Here is an 18,219-nt window from a genome sequence, read left to right on the forward strand (position 1 = left end):
TATAAAAGCAAAAAGTGACAACTATGATGAAAAATATGCAAATTTATAGTCCTAGTGGGAGATTTTAATACACTTTGCTTGACAGATCAGTAAAATGGCTAAGAATATAAAAGATTTAAACAAAAATTAGCAAACAAAATTTAATGCTCATATAAGAACAACAGATACAGAACACATACTTTAAAGAATACATGGAACATTTATAAAAATTGAACATACAAGGAGACATAAAGCAAGTCTCAAATTTTGAAGGATTTAAATCATATAGAAAATGTTCTCTTGCTGCAGTGAAATAAAGCTAGAGAGCAAAAACAAAAGATAATGAGAAAATTCTGATAAGCTTAAAAATTGAGAGGTATAATTTAATATAATTCATTGGTAAAAGAAACCATAATTAGAATTAGATAATATATAGAACTGAATGTTTCATATTAAAACTTGTGGAATGCAGTTAAAGTGGCACTTAGAAGGAAATTTATAGACTTCAATACACATATTAAAAAATTAAGTATAGCAATAAATAAAAAATAATACAAAATGACCAAGTTGGGTTTATCCCAGAACACAAGCTTCGCTTGACATTAGAAAATCAATTACATTAACAGATTAAAAGAAAAAAACATATCTTCTCAACAGATGCAGAAAAAGCATTTGGTAAAAAGTCAAGATCTATTCACTCTAATTTGTAAAAGAAGAAGGAAGAAGGATGCCTGCTATAGTAATTCTTATTTGACATCTTACTAGAGGTCTTAGTCAGAACAATAAAATAAGGAAAAATGTAAATGACATAGGAATTGGAAAGAAAGAAAAACAATCACTATTTGCTGATTGTATGATTTGCATATGTAGAAAATATACAAGAACCTATATTTTATTAAAATTAATAAATAAGCTTAGGAAGTTTGTAGGCTAAAAAGCATCACTGTATAAAAATCTTTTATATATGCAATGAGTTAAAAAAATTAATGTCAAAAACCACACCAAAAAAATTAAGTTCCTAGGAATAAATCAATTAGAATATATGCAGGACCTTTTAAATGTTATAAATAAAAGTTATAAATAAGTGCACATATTGTACATATGTCAATCTCCAAATTAATCTACAAAGTCAATGCAATTGCAATAAAAATCCCAATGGGGTGTGTGTGTGTAAACTGACAAAATAATTCTAAAATTTATGTGTGTGTGTAAACTGACAAAATAATTCTAAAAAATTAAAGGCCCACATTCTGGTTGAAATGGAGAGGGCCCAGAATAGCCAGCTATATAACTCTTGAAGAACAACAATATAGAAAAACTTCCCTCTTTAAGATACTAAGACATCTTAAATATGATATGGAAAGGTATTATATTTAAGACTGTTATTGGCCCAGAAATAGCCAAATAGACAATGGAGCAGAACAGAGAGCCTAGAAATACAGGAAAAGAATTTTAAATTTTAAATAAATGGTGGTAGGACAGTTAGATATCCATTTTTAAAAATGAAACTGGATGCCTACATTAGGTAGGACAGTTAGATATCCATTTTTAAAAATGAAACTGGATGCCTGCCTTCAACCACATTAAAAAATCAGCTACAAATGGATCATTGACTTCCATGTGAAAGACAAATCTATAAAGATTTAAAAATTTTAGAATTTATAGGACAATATCTTCCTGAATTCAGAAAAAGATTTATTCAACTAAATTAAAATTAAGAATTTCTGTTTGTTTAAAGATTCCATAAAGAAACTAACAACAAACAAAAATGCCCCCAGAAATGGAGAATATATATGCAATACATATAACTGACAAAGGATTCATATACAAAATACGTATTTTTTTAAATTATGTCTTTTAAAATGTATTTTTAAAACTTAATTCTACGCATCAACCTAAGCACTGATAAAAGACTACCATGCACTTAAATAGAGGATATCCAAAATTAGAAATTAAAATCAAACTATAAAGGGATATATAAAAAACTACCAGATTGTCAAACATTAAAATGCCTTTCAATACCAAATGTCAGGGAGCTGTACATTGGAGCTCATATACTGGTTTCTTATATTTTCACTTCAGTGTTGCCTGAGTCCAAGAGAGCACAGGGGTCCCACTGAACCTCCAGTATTATGACAAACTATCAAGTTCCATAGTTGTAGTACTTGCCGTATATCTAGGGTTACTAACATAGGGTTTGTTTCACCTGCAAACTCTGGTTTATAGCGGTTATTTTCCTACCTACCATCAGTCTCCTTCCCATCATAGCCACTTTTTTTTCTAGAAAGAATAGTCTACAACTAACATGAGCTCAGATTTTGCTTTTGCTACTTTGCAGTAAATGCTGGCTCTCCCATGAGGGTGGTTTTAAAGGTTCTAGGATATAGGAAGATATCAATGCCTCACCCTCTCTCTTATCTTTTGTCTTAGGCAGCAGGTGGTTTTCTTCTGTGACAGTGGAGGGGCAATAAACTTTATTGAGATATTTTAGCAGAAAGTCACACAGCAGTTAAGAAAATATTTGAAATAGGAAGTATCTGAAGGTAACTGGAGAAAGTTCAATATGTGTTAAGTGGGGAAAAGCAGCTACATACATAGCCATGCCATGGTGGAATTTAGTTTCCTGAGGCTCAGAGGCCAGCCTTCCCACAAAAAGAGGGTCTCCTCTGACATTTGAACCCCATGGAGATAGATTTGGACTAGAGCTGGGGCAACATGGTCAGAATCAGGAGTTAGGTGATTCAGAAATTGGTAGAGAATAGTAGGTAGATCTCACTCGAGTGCTAGGTGGTACAGGAAGGAGAACTAGGCAGAACATTATAATTCTTAGAATTATTCTGCTGCCTCAAAATAGGTAGATCTTAGGGGCCTGAGGTTTATCTTATCTGCTACTCACTGAATTCACTATGCATTTCAGTTGACAGCTGTCATTGGATTTTGAAGTGGAAATTAGAGGAGGTGTTGCTACTTCTGATATTAGTTATAGCCATACCTGATTAAGAGGTGACTAAGTAGAGATTTTTAAAATTAAAGGCCCACATTCTGGTTGAATATTATGCCACTTTTAAGTATAAAATGAGAAATGATATGAAATATCTTTAAAGTAAATAGGTGAGTAAAAGTACATTTACATGTACTCTAAGCACTTCCTTTCACCCTAAATCCCATACTTGTTTTCTTACGCGACATACGGTTCTTAAGGGGGTTGGTCATTGATCAACTACCTCCTCGAGCAGTTGTGTAATTTTGGCAGCTGCCTCTGCTAGCCATATTTCCAAAGGATTCCTCAGAGCCAAGAGTATCTGCCAAGAGGAGTCAAAATGCTGCAGACGACTAGGAATTGGACTTGTTACAAAGAGAGGTACTGCAGCTCTCTGAATTTGCCAACTCCATTGTTAGAGGAATGTGATAAGTGGTTGATTGCGTCTGCCCTTGTGAGCCTGACAAAGATCCAAGCAGTTTAAAATGCGCCAGGAAACTAGGCTTCTCTGGCTGTCTTGGGCAGTTTGTATCAGTCTACAACTGAACACTAGAAACAAAGTAATATATGTAAAGAGCCATTTACCAGGGATTTCATTTTTTCAAGGCAGAAGTAACAACCCTTGCATTTGGTTGGCTCTGGACGTGATCTCTGGAACTAGAAGGGGAAATGCTGCAATTGTATTCCAGGGTGCAGAATGAGAACTCCAGGAATATTGAGTAATTAAAAGTAATGTGCTTAAAGAAGCCACTTAAAGCCTTTGATGATGACTGTTGTATCATTAAAGTTTGAGGACTTCTTTCTTTCTTTCCCCATCTCCAGTCTGTAGTGGGTCATTTAAGGAACAAACTCTAAACTTCCACCTATTAAGAGGCACAAAATTTGTAACCAGAGCTTAAAAACGCTTAGGAAGGAAACCACACAGGTAATATGTATATTTTCTTCAACAAGCAAAAACAGAGAATCACCTAAAACCCCAATGTGCATCTATAAGCACAGTTAATTGTGGTTATAACCTTCCGTTTTCCTCTTTCTTTTCTTTTTATTTTTCTGCTTAATTTTTCCCTATATTAACACATATATACAGTTGTCTGTGGTGAGTGTATATGTGCATGTATGCATTTGTATGTGTGTATGTGTGCATGCAAATGTGTCAAGGTCACCAGTGATCAGTTCTTAGTCCTCATCATACATAACATGTCAATGACATCTGACACAGGTAACCACTGTCTACCTTGAAATATTTTGTTCACTGGGATCCTAAGACCCCATATTTCCCAGATTTTTCCTTCTACGTCATTCTTTTTTTTTTTTTCATCTCCTTTGCTCAGTCTTTGGACTTCTCTTGGACCCACTTTCTTGGGAATCTTTTCCAGTTCCATAGCTCTAAATACTATCTACCTGCTGAGAACTAACTCCCAAACGTACATGTCCCACACAGATTCTCACCTGAACTCCAGGCTCATAGGTTTCTCTTCCTCCCTCTCCACTTGGAATTCTAATAGGCATCTCAAGGGTGTCCAAAATGGAACTCTGAACCTTAACAAACCATTTCCTTCTACAAAAAATCTCTTGCTAACTCATTAAATAGTAACTCCAGATTTCTCATTGCTCAGGTCAAAACTTTGGTGCCATCTCTGATTCTTTTTTCTTTCACATCTCACATCCAATCCAGCTAGTCCTCAAAATATATCCAGAATCCAACCACCTCTCCCTACATCCTGCACTGCCACACTGGTCTGAATCACTATAAACTTCTCCTAAAACAGTCTTCCTGCTTTCGCCTTTGTCCTCTTCAAGACTGAATGATTTTTCTAAACCTAAAGTCAGATCATACCACTTTCCTTCTCAAAACGCTCCAATGGCTTCCCATATCACCTAGACCCAAAGCCAAAGTCCTCACAATGGCCTACTAACATTCTGTATGTCTTACATTTTTTAATTTAAAAAATATATAGGAGGCAGCAGATAGGTGGTTAAGAGCATGTGCTTAGGGTCAGATTGCCTGTGTTCAAAGCCTGGCTCTAATTATTAGTTTTGTGACATTGGGCAAGTTACTTAACTTGTTGGTGGCTAAATTTCCTCATCTGTAAAATGGAATCATTATAATACCGATCTCATAGGGCTGTGGTAAAGATTAATGAATTAATACTTAAAATATCCTTACAATACTGCTAGAATATAGTAAACATTAAAAAGCTTTTAAAAATGACAAAATAAGCATTTTGTGCTATTAGCAAAAGTTCATCACAAATTCTGCATGTAAAAAAAGTCTCATTGATTGAATCTATAAGAATTTATAGATACCCTAAATATCTCTCAAAATGAAAGATGAAAAATCTTTTGGTTAAACAAATTTAAAATGAATGATCATTTAAAAAAATTCTTTAGTTAGAATGGATTATACACCATGATTTATACTTTTAAATATATTGGTACTTTTTAAGCATCTTGATGCTGAGTGGCTTAATTATTCACTATTTCTGAACCAGCAATACTTTAATTCCTGAAATAAGTGTGATTTTTTTCCAATTTATTGTATAGATTGATTTATAAGATATACTCTACTTTTCTGGAAGCTGATCAGTACCCCACCTCAACATGCATGGACAGTATATTCATGTATAAAGGATGTACAAAGAAATAGTGCCCTTTGAAAAAGCCATTGTAATTCTTGTCAAATAACTCTTTTCCTCACTTTTTTTAAAAAGAAAATTGGCCCTGAAACATCATCCAGACAAGAATCCAGATGATCCAGCTGCTGCTGAAAAGTTTAAAGAAATCAACAATGCCCACACAATACTTACTGACCTGTCAAAGAGAAATATATATGACAAGTATGGATCGCTGGGACTTTATGTGGCTGAACAATTTGGAGATGAAAATGTTAATACCTACTTTATGCTGTCAAGCTGGTGGGCAAAGGTGAATCATATTTTTTTCCTTCAAAAATAATTTCTTGTTAGATAATGGTATCAGTCACTCTTTTAGACTCAATATCAAAGAAAAGCCTAACCTTACTATATTATTAAACTCTTGTAAATAAAAGGAGATATCGCTTTGACCTGTTATTTGAAAGGTTATTTGAGGATCATTTTTGCTTTAGCTCATCAAATAATTATAAAATACAGCATGACTTAATATTTCCAGACATTAATCATATTTGAATTTGAAGCTTCAGGTTAATTCTGACTGCCCTCTCTCCCCCTATGGTGACTAATTAAGAACTGACTCATTGCTCAAAACCAAAAATAATTTATTAGTGTGATGACTGTTTAATAAATTATTACAGGACAAATTTAGCCGTGTACTTTACTATTTATAGCATAGGCTACATCAGCAAACAGTACTTAGGAGAATGCATAGTCGTTATGTCACAGGCTCACATGGAGCCAGCTGTGAGGTAGTGGAGAAGGAAATGAGGGGGAAAAGGTGAAAATTAAGTAGTGGAGGACAGACAATTGGAGAGAGAGAGAGAGAGGGAGAAAGAGAGAGAGAAAGAGAGAGAGAAAATAGATACTGGTCAAGAAAAAGGCAACGTAATACAATCAGAATTGACTTTTAACAGTAAATTTTGTGTGGTTTTCTAGGAATCCTTAGTATATGTATGTTTGGTGGTGACTTTATATTTGTTTATGAGTTTTAATATCCTTAACATCTAATGAAAATATACTTACATATGAACCACATGCATAATCCATCAGCATATTTTTTAGACAGTTCACATGCATGTGAACAGTTCACAGTTCACACATTTTGTGAAATCATATGAACTCATATTCACATGAGTTGTAATTAATAATTTAAAAAGCTGCAGATCTCCAAAAAGGCAAGTTTCATGTTCTGTAGTATTCCAATTGCTATTTTCTTCCACTAAAATAAATCTTGCTAAATTCAAGAGTTTTATATATGCAGGAAGAGAAAGGATATGTTACGGTGCATAAGCATGGAGTGACAGTCTGTGACCAAAGGGCTCATTTGCTTTCTGCAGTCTCCAGAATTCCTTTCCTTGGGGACGATCAAGATTCCCACTGAAACCCCTTTTCTCTATTGTGAGGACTTGGGAGGGAGACAAGTTCCTACTAAGCAGATTTGAAACTTGGAATAAGACTGTACATACAGACAATGTCATTTATAATGCATGATAGATTAAATGTTCTGGGCTTTTGTGGGCTTGCCTGGCAACCTAACCTCCAGACGTGACGCTCTTTCCATAGAGAGACACATCTAGAGTTCTAGATTATTTACATGCTGGCACCTGATTGCATATTGGGGCCTGCCTGCGTAAAAATGAGAATAGGTTTCGTTACCCAGGAAGTTGAAAAAATTGATAAAAATTCATAGATAAGCAAAAACGCTCCAGTAGTATAAGGGATATATAAAATAATTCCTGATATGGCTCCTTAAAAATAAGGCTACAAAAAATATTTACCTTCCCCTTCCGCTTGTGCCAAAGCCTAACTCACAGTGCCCATTACAGTGGCCTAGCGCATAGTGATCATGTTTTAAGTATGTATTGTATGAATGAATTTGTATAGTACTGAAAATATGTATTTAAAAATATTGGACACCTACTTTTGCCTAGGACTGTGCTAAGCATCGAAGGGAATAAGGTAAGGTTATTTCTGCAACAGACAAACAATCTATTTGGAATAACTAAAGAACAAAACAGTATATGAACTAAAAGAAATTTTCAGAGAAGAGAAAAATATGGGAATTGGATAGAAAAAACAAAAAAGTAGCTAACGAAAAGAGGAGCTTGTTGGGGCAATGGCACAAGAATATTACACAGGAGGGATCAGAGGCAGTCGGTAAAGAGGAGAGTGTTGCAGTTCTGTTTTCAGAGTAATTTACCTAAGTCTATGAAAATGTATAGTATCCACAGCAAAAAAGATTATAGATGTGAGGATTTGAGTACCTCTTACTCCAAGCCACCCACCCATAGGCTCTACCCCACAACTGGGGCCAGAGTCGGATAGGTAGAGTCCTGGGCAAGTGGAACGGGGCAGGTGAGGTTCATCAACATAAGAGATTCCACCTTAAGTTACTGAAGAACTGTAGACACAGTGATCTTTATCCCATTTGCTTCCTTCATTAAATAAAATCTACATTCTGATTCAAAGATGTACAAACAACTTTCTATTTCAGATACATATTTTTAATGAAATAATAAATTGATTTTGCTCAAATTAATAAAACGGCTTATATTAACTTCAAATTGGGGGGACTGGGAGAGTTTCTTTTAATTTTCAGCTATGGCAAACTTTGTGAGCAAACCTTTTACATGGTTGTGGGGAAATTCGGTGCTGTTCACAGGAGAGACAAATCATTTGTTTATCTGTTACTTTATACATTCATTAATTCAGTAGGCATGTATTAAGTGTCTACCACATGCCAGGTACTAAATCCTTAGGTAGTAGAATGACTAACATATAGCTCTAGACTTGAAGAAGTATTAGACAGACCTATACACCAATCAATGTCCTAAAATGTCCACACAAAAAGCACCATGGTAGAAGTTTGTATGGAGTACAACTGAGGCACAAAGGAGAGAGTCATTGTTCTGGGGAGGGGGTCAGAAAAGATGTCAAGGAGAGAGGGTCCTTGAGATGAATATCAAATACGGAGTGGGTATTTGTTAGGTGACTGGAGAATGGGAGGGAGACATCTAGGCAGGTAAATCTGCAGGGAGAGAAAAGCTATGGCAGCTATGGCAAGAACAGGGCCAGTTGGTGTAGGGCGTGGGGGGGGGCATTGGTAGAGGCCAAATGACCTTAATAAGGAGCTCTAGCCTTATCTAAGAGGCCAGAGAGTCACTCTGTGGGTTCAAGAGAACAGGTACTTTAGGAAGTTTGAGTAGCAATGTGCAAGGTGGATTAGGTGGATTAGGAGGCAAGAGTGGAGACAGGGAGGCCAGTTAGGAGGCTACTAAAATGTCTAGAGCTGAGATAATGAGATCTGTTTGAAAGTCCTACCAGCCAGGATAGAGATGAGAGGGAGGGTGCAAGAGATCTTGAGGAGAGAGACTCCACGGGATGTGGTGACTAACGAATGTGGGTGGGGGAGGAAGACTATTAATAGCTTTTAGTGAGAATGATTCAGTTCCCTTGGTTAGAGGTTTTGTTGGTTGGTTGGTTGATTTTGTTTGCTTTACTCAATAATGATCACCATAGCTTAAGAATAAAGAAGAATATGTCATATGTCATTACTTTGGCTACAAGTCATTTCCTCTGGGTTTAACTTGTTAGGCAAAACTCTGTGTGGAATTTGTTTCCAAGGAAACTAAAGAGTTCTTGCATGGAATAAGGATGAGGATGGATATGTGGTCTACAGGGTGAACTGCGATGTCTTCAGGTCTCTGGAGGTACATGGGTGCACACTTGATTTCTGGGGTTCTCCCACACCCCAACACCCTTCATCCCTGTTTCGTTTTGCCTCTTTCCCCTAGACCCTGTTTGTCATCATTGGCCTCTTGACTGGCTGCTATTTTTGCTGCTGTCTGTGCTGCTGTTGCAACTGCTGCTGTGGACGCTGCCGGCCCAAATCATCCGTGCCAGAAGAGGACTTCTACATGTCCCCAGAGGATCTTGAGGAGCAGATCAAGACTGACATGGAAAAAGGTGAAATAAGATGGGAGCAGAGGGAGTGGCTATCCTTTCATAGGCCTGGCCAAGCACCAAGTCCCATGGTGATGATTATCACTAAAGTGAGAGAGCTCCAACAACTAAATGGGGGGAATCCATTTACCAGCCACTGAGAAAAGCAGAACCTGACACCATTAGAAAGAAATCATGAAATATGCTGATCACAAAGCGAAGCTAGTACAATTTATGGTCTCGTTACAAGAGAGTGAGCTCTGGGTTCAGGGAGGTTTGGGTGGGAGTGCCCAAAGGTAGGAGAGCCAAGGTAGAAATTTCTCCCAGGAAGAGCATTTCAGCCTGTTATTTTAGGATCGTTATTCAAGTAGAAGGGAATGGATATCAAGAAAAGTCAGCAATCCTTCACTTTTCTCCCTTTTGATTATTTGATATTGAATTTGGGGTAGAACTGGGTGTGGGGGTGGGGAGCGTAGTCTTCCTTCCCTGGAAATGTAGTTTCTTTCCGAGTTCACACATTCAGAACCAGCCTCAAATCTGCATCAAGAATATTGTCCTATGTAAATAGGACTATTTGTTTTGCTAAACCACCCCACTTGTCTGTCTGTCTATGTGTAAGTATGGCCGTGATATATTACTTGATTCTTCAAGTTCATTCTGCCCAGAAATGATTAAGAAAAACATATAACAAATTGTAAAATTTCAAGAGAATTCACAACACTAGGAATACTTCATGTTCTCTAGAAAATGCCCTTGTTTAAATAAGCTGGAGTCAAACTTGCCACTGTCGTCTCTGTCTTGCATCCATAATCCTACTGTCATTTTCTCCTGGAGAATGTACCACGATTCTGTCTTACAGTCTTTATCACTAAATCACAGAGAACCCTGGACAGCCAAATAAGAGAAGTACTTGACAGACCTTGGCCCAGTGTTGTCAGAACTGCTGAAATTAGGAATGGTGTACTTCTCTGGCCTGCACCACACTCCGAGTCTCTGGATGACAATGAAACAGAAATTCCATGACATCAAGCAGCAGAAACTGCTTCAAAGCTTCTATATACCTTTTATTCTCTATCAAACATGATGCTGAGTAGGATCCAGTTATTACCCACTCTGACTCCAGCTTAAAGGGAGGAGTCTTCAGTCATGTGAATTGTACTTAGTCTCAGGCCCTTTTAGGATTGGGGAGTCAGAGAGGTCAGAAGGGATTTCCCTATAACCTGTGACCCCTTCCTATGGGGACCACTGGATGGCCAGTTCAGCAAACAAGGGGGTCGCTCTTACACTTTTCTATCACTGCCTCTGGAACAAGATTGTAGGTCCATGGTGAAATACAATTACAAGTTTCTTTTGCTTTATTTGGGATATAAAAAGACAGGTCTTTCGATAGAGGCATAAATATCAAAAAGAACAAGGAAACAGTTACTCATAAGTGGGTTAAAAAGAGACATGTATATATGTAAATTCCTCTTCAAGGGAGGACCAGTCACCTTGGCATAACTTGCTTAAGAATGATGAGCCCAGTGTATTAATCCCATCTGCTCTCGCAAGGGAAATAAACCGTTATGAGAACATGTCAGAGGTCTCTGGCCCTGTTGTCTATAGGCTCTCCCACAACATCCATCAATCCTGTCCAGTACTCAGTCACTGCAAGAGGATAGTGACAGTGAGATAGGAGAGTATTGTCATGGTCATCACTGTGGCAACCTTATCTTAACTTGCCCTTTATAGTGTAGAAACCAAAACTAGGTGAACTGAACCTAGATATCCCAAATCTAGTGTTTCACACTTCTCTGAAAAGCCTCAAAGTGTTTCTTCTTTTAAATTAGAAAAAACTCCACCAGGTCATTTCAGCAGACCTTCTTAGCAGACAATTTCTCTTCTGGAACAGATATTCATCCTCAGTGCCAAATTCCACCCAGGTTTCCCTCCTGCAGGGTGACTGATGATAAATCTATGTGCCTCTCGCTGTTCTCCGTTTTGACCCACCAGAGCTACCAATTCCATTGCAGAGGTCAGCGTCTAGACTCAGTAAATCATGATCCTATTTGACTGTATTACTAAGAATTCTTAACCAAAAGGAAAAGCTTTATCTTATTCCTAAATATTTAAAAGCTCCTATGCAGAGTTGAGCCAGGTTTTTGTGTAGGGCCTGAAACTAATACAATTTGGGCGATTCTCTTTAAAAAACATACACACACACACACCCACAAAATTACAAACAGTAAATTGGATCTGAAAGTGAATATTTAAAATAAAAACAAGAAATCACAATAAATTGCAAAGCTTAAAAACTGACAAATACCATAAATATCACAAAATCCTGAAAAATAGCATTAGTTTAATTAACTGCCTGGAACACTTCTATCATACTTTCCCCCTATGCTTTCTGGGTGCATATTCTTTGACTGCTTCTTCATTTAATAATAATTTTATAACATCATTTTCTGTAGGAAGGATAGGAAAATATTTCTGTCTTCTAGCATGCTTGGTCAAAATTTGTTTGTTTTTTTTTAATGATTTATAGATTAGAAAAGTTTCAGTTTTACAACTCATTATTGATAGTGTTGTCTAAATTTTTAGGGAATGTTGTCAAATTGTGAAAATTTTTTCTAGTTTATTTCATATATAACATGTAAAATTTGGAAGAATTTTTCCACGCACAATTTTTTGACTCTGAATATTTCAAACCTTGTTGCCCCTCCCATCACTCAAAAGTTCCAGGATCAGAGCCCACTGGACACATTCATATGTTGTGATACCACCTCTGGTGAGGATCTTCATGCCCCCTCAGCAAGTGAATTGGCATAGTGAGCTATAGGAGTATTCCTAAGGCCATTCCTTTGCCAGTGTGACTACCAATAATTACACACAGGCCCTCAAAAGGGTCTGCACAGATAAATGCCCCTGAAGCTTAAATTTCATTAACTGAGCAATAAATCTACTAGTGCTCCCCGATCTGACATCTCATTACAAGAATTATGCCTTATTTGCAATTAGGTGCATTAGCTAGTTTCAGAGTTTTACTCCACTAGTTCAGAGAGTTATGTAGTTTGCTGGTTAAATTAATGCAAGTTAAGGCTTGTAAGGATGATAAAGCAGATTCCATGTGAAGACTATGCTTTCTGGACTCTGATCCAACTGACGGACTGTTACCTTCTTCTGTTTGGCATAAGAAGGTAACACACTTAAAATTGTTTTAAGAAAATACACTTGAAAGTGGCTACTTGTCACCTGGATATCAAGTTATTCCTGACAAATGATAAGCAGCATTTATCAAGATTTGAGTCCATTAGAAGGCACTTGTGAGACACTGGAGTTTTGAGTATTTTATTTTGGTAATTCTGAAATCAAATATGGCAAACATTTTCTCACTTAGGGAATTTTAATTATCTTCTGTTGGGTATAAATAATCATAAAATCCTAGGATTTTAGATTTGGAAGGGATCTGAGGAGTTGACCCTCACCTCCCCACAGTTTTTCTAGCAGACTTCTACCCAGACTCATCTGAAAGCTGCCAATGGTGGGGAGTTTGGAGGCCTTGTATGAAAGTAAGAGATATTCATAAAAATTCAACTACCGCAGGAGGGTACAGAGTCAAAGGCAAGTTTATACCAACCTCCTGGCACCAGCTTCCCAAGGATAACAACTTTTAAAAATTTTGTTTAAATATTTATTGGTTTGTTTTACAAAAATTTTATCAAATCTATATATTGCTATTTTTTGCTGCTACTTTGCAGAGCAAAAAATTTGATGAAAAATTTATTAATATTTAATGGATTGTGCTTTTGGTGTCATGTCTAAGAACTCTAAGCTTTTGTCATGAAGATTTTCTCCAATGTTTCTTTTAAAAGTTTTATGTTTAACATTATGTTGATGTTTATACCCATTTCAAGTTCATTTTTGGATAGGGTGTGAGGTTTAGGTGAAGACCTTTTTTTTTTTTTTTTTTTTTTTTTTGCATTTAGTTTAATTTTTCCAACACCATTTGCTGAAAAGATTATCCTTTATCCACTGAATTGTCTTTGCATATTTGTCAAAAATCAATTGGCCATATTTCCGTGAGTCTATTTATGGACTCTCTATTCTGCTCCACTGATCTGTATGTATGCACATCCCTTCACCAAAATTACACTGTCTTCCCTTCTTACTTAAAGTACGTTTTTAAATAGCTAGTGTGATTCCTCCAACTTTATTAATTTTCAAAATTGTCTTGGCTATTCTAGTTTCTTTGCTGTTTCATATAAATTTTAGTATCAGGTTTCTAAGTTGACAAAAATATTGCTGACTTTTTATTGGTATTGCATTAAGTTTGTAGATTAGTTTGGAAAGAACTGACATCTTTACTATGTTGAATCTTCCAATCCACCAACATGCTATGTCTAGCCACTTATTTAGGTCTCATCAGATTTCTTTTATGAGTGTTCTGTAGTTTCAATATACAGAACTGGTACATGTTTTGTGAGATGGATACCTAAGTATTTCATTTTAGAGGGAGCTACTATAAATTGCAATTGTTTTAAATTTTGATTTTCAATTGTTCATCACAAGTATTTATAATTATTTTTGTGTGTTGATTTTGTATCCTATGCTCTTGTTAAGCTCACTTATTAATTTGTATTTATGTGTGTGTGAATTCTTTGGGATTTTCTATATAAACAATCCTATCATCTTCAAATAGAGAGTCTTATTTCATTCCAATCTGTATGCCTCTTATTTCTTTTTCCAGCCTTAGTGCACTGGCTAGAATTTCCAACACTTGGTTTGTTGGTTTGTTGGTTTGTTGGTTTGTTGCTGTCACCATCTTGAAATTCTTAGCTTCTGAATTATATATACCACATTTTCATTTTGTACTGGGTTTTACAAATTAATTAGCCAGTATTGTTAGAATATTTCCCTATGTGGGCTATAAATCTGGATTTCAAGCTTGATATCAACTGGCAAGGAATAGGAAAAATTGCCTCCAGAGCATAATACTCTCTGATTTTAGGTAAGAGGAAAACTAATTGAGATGATAGGGTAGGGCGGTGGAGAGTGGGTGGAGCTAGGGTTGTACATTATTATCCATCTAAATGCTAAAGATTATACTGAGCTTAGAGATTTGGCCAGTATATGAAGATTACAATTGGAAATGTATTTTTCATATATGAGTATTGATTTTTAAAGAAGTATGTTTAGCATTTCTTTCTTATATTATTCTGACTTTCCAGAAATGCTAAGATACAAAGTATAATAAAACTAATATGAGATAATCCTCTCTCCAAGATAAAAGTTATATCCGCTTACTACTTTATTGTCTCTTTATGCCTAACTAGACTAATAAAGAAGAGGAAATAACAGGAGCTAACTAGGGAAATACATTTCTGATTTAAATTCAGTGATGCCTCAATTTACTTTTAAGGACATGCTATAGGATACTATAGATATTTCTTAATTTATGAAAATTCATATTTAATATATCAAATCCTTTTTTTAACTGAATTAGATATATCACATTTTCTGAATTTTTTTTTATCTGCCTTGAGATAGTATAATAGTTCTAGTTTTATATCTAAAGGTTATGATTTTTCTTGGTATTTCTTATTATGTGAATATTTCAAACATGCCTACTCCTTGACACTAGCTAAAGTCTAAGATACCTTTTGAAACTCTAACATGGTACCAGTCTCTGTTTGGGAGTAGTGGTACAGAGTGGGATTTGGTAATAGAGAGGAGAGATGTGCTTAGGTTACTGTGTCTCTTTCAGCTACATGAAAGGGTATAATCCAGCTTCTACCCTTAAGAAATAAAAGGGGGCGGGTGGAGATCTTTGGAAACATGGCAGAGTGAGAGATATCCCCACATCTCTCCCCTTGAAACAACAATAAGCTGAACTCAACAAAAAACATCCAAACTACACACTAGCATGTCTGAGAGTGGGATCTGCACATAAGAGCTACCACAGGTCAGAACCCCGGGTGTCGAGCAGTAGACTGGGAGAAATAAAGAAGCTGCCTCTTGCAGCTGCCAGGGAGGGGAGAAGGTGTGGCGAGTTCCCTGAACAGCTCTGCCTTGGAAAGCTGTGAGCTCCCTGTGGCCAGCAGCAGGGCCCAGTCATCAGGGCAGAAGGCAGGGAAGTGGCTGGCAGAGAAACAGTTGATTTTTACCAGCCACAGTTGCAAAACCGAAGCTCAGCTACAACCCCAACCCAGAGAGCCCTTCCCCCCATACCCTCCAAGACTGATTACTGCAGAACCCCAGGGGAATCTGAGCAAACCCTACCAAAACTGTTGCTAACACTGACAGGGACTGAAACTGAGGGTAGCGAGCGTGATTAAATATCTATCAGCAAATAAAAAGGCATTTTTAAAGCTTTATATGAAGCAGGGATCCAAGAGGCTTAGATGCCACCTACTGGAAACCAAAAGAAAGTGCCTTCTTTGCAGCGAGCTAAAGAGAGACCTTAATATAATAAATCTTCTTTCTGGAAAAACAGGAGAATACACTTCCATTAATGCCCAGGTGGAGAAATAGTCCATTAAACACTATGAATGACCAAGGTGACAAGGCATCTCAGAAAAAGAAAAATCTCCAGAAAATAAGCTTACAGACATAGAAATATGTGACTTAAATGACAGAGAATTCAGGATGGTACTTCTGAAAAAACTCCAAAAAGAATCAGAATAGAACTTCTAGAGATAAAAAAAAAAACACACTGCAAGCGTTGAAAAATGAAATAGCAAGCTTGGGAAATAGAGTCGACCAAATGGAGGAAAAGATCAGTGATATCAAAGACAGAAATCTAGAAGTAAATCAGAATGAAGAAGAGAGAAACTGAAAAATGAAAAATAATAAAAGAGAAATTCAAGAACTAGCTGATACCACCAGGAGAGGAAATATAAGAATAATGAGCATTATCGAAGGTGAGGAAAAGAAACAGGGGTTAGAAAGCATTTTCAGACAAATAGTTAACAAGAATTTTCCAAATCTAAGGAATAATCTGGAGCTTGAAATTCAAGAAGTTGACAGAACACCTAATTATCTTAACCCAAAAAGGCCTTCACCAAGACACATTGTATTAAACTTATCAAAAATCAATGACAAAGACAGAATTCTCCGGGCAGCCAGGGAGAAGAAAATGGTAACTTATAAAGGTAAACCCATTAGATTATCCTAAGACTTCTCAGTGTAAACCTTACAAGCCAGAAAGGAATGGAATCAAATATTTAAATTATTAAGTGAAAGGAACTACCAGCCTAGAATAATGTATCCAGCTAAGCTCTCCTTTAGGTATGAAGGAGAAATTAAGACTTTTCCAGACATACAAAAATTGAGGGAAATCACTACTACAAATCCTGCAATGCACAAAATACTGAAAGGGACAGTTCACCTAAATCAAAATGAAAAAGAAAAAAAAACATAATTAGGAGTCAAGTGACTATCAAGCAAACAGAAGCAGAGGAGTGCAACCCTTACTAAGAACAGGGCATTATAAGCTTAAACAATAAGAAGAGAATATTTATACCAAGATAGTAATGAATGTTCAGCATACATAGGGACAAATTGAGATAACAGTGACTGAAAAGGTGGGGATTCAAAGATCCAAATTCGCAGAGGGGAATGGAGATAAGGCATGTGCAAAAGAAAATGGATGACTGTATATAAATATAACTATCCTTTATATATTTGTAATCGTAACCACACACCAAAGATTAAGAACTGAAGTATATAACATAAAACAAGAAGAACCAGAGGCAAAATGCACAAGAGCCAACCGAGATAAAGAAAACAGAAACACAAGGACAAGGAAGCAATGGAAACACCGAGCTACCAGAAAGCAAAAGATAAAATGGCTATAAGAAGACTTCATAATTCAATAATCACCCTAAATGTAAAGGGATTGAACTCACCAATAAAAAGGCACAGAGTTGTAGAATGAATCAAAAAACAAAACCCAACCACATATGCTGCCTCCAGGAGACACATCTCAGCTCCAAAGACAAATATAGACTCAAAGTGAAAGAGTGGAAAATGAAATTTCAAGCAAATGGCATTCAGAGGAAAGCAGGAGTAGCGGTACTAATACCAGGTGAAATAGACTTCAAACTAAAAAAGGTAAAGAACAGTACTGAGGGACACTTCATAATGATAAAGGGAATCAGGCACCAAGAAGATATAACACTTATTACTATCTATGCTCTCAATCAGAGGGCCACAAAATATGTAAAGCAATTACTAACAGAACTAAAGGGAGAAACAGACCAAAACACTATCGTAGTAGGGGACCTAAATACCCCACTGTTGGATATGGACAGATCATCCAAACAGAAAAATCAATAAGGAAATAACATCCTTAAATGACACATTAGACCAACTGGACATAACTGACATATACAGAGCCTTCCATCCCCAAACAGCTGCTTATACATTCTTCTCTGGTGCACATGGAACATTCTCAAGAATCGACCATATACTGGGACACAGAAATAGCTTCAACAAATATAAGAGGGTTGAAATCATACCAACCATATTCTCTGATCATAATGCTTTGAAACTAGAGATAAACTGCAGAAAGAAATCAAGAAGAACCAAAAATATATGGAGATTAAAGAACATGCTACTGAAGAATAACTGGATCAGAGAAGAAATAAAAAGAGAGATCAAGAGATACATACAAACAAATGA

General features: G+C 36.4%; 1 protein-coding gene across 5 annotated transcripts in view; it reads left to right on the forward strand.

Annotated features, from left to right (window-relative positions):
- The window catches only part of DNAJC5B (DnaJ heat shock protein family (Hsp40) member C5 beta), a 156,574-nt gene that overhangs the window by 121,027 nt on the left and 17,328 nt on the right, over positions 1 to 18,219 (forward strand). For all 5 annotated transcript variants that reach the window (XM_025041204.1, XM_025041202.1, XM_025041201.1 and 2 more), the window contains 2 exons: positions 5,671 to 5,884; positions 9,408 to 9,579. In XM_025041204.1, coding sequence (XP_024896972.1) covers positions 5,671 to 5,884; positions 9,408 to 9,579 — 386 coding nt within the window. The remainder of the gene's footprint in view (positions 1 to 5,670; positions 5,885 to 9,407; positions 9,580 to 18,219) is intronic.

This window comes from Pteropus alecto, unplaced genomic scaffold, assembly GCF_000325575.1.
Source record: "Pteropus alecto unplaced genomic scaffold, ASM32557v1 scaffold87, whole genome shotgun sequence".
NCBI classification, from domain to species: domain Eukaryota; kingdom Metazoa; phylum Chordata; class Mammalia; order Chiroptera; family Pteropodidae; genus Pteropus; species Pteropus alecto.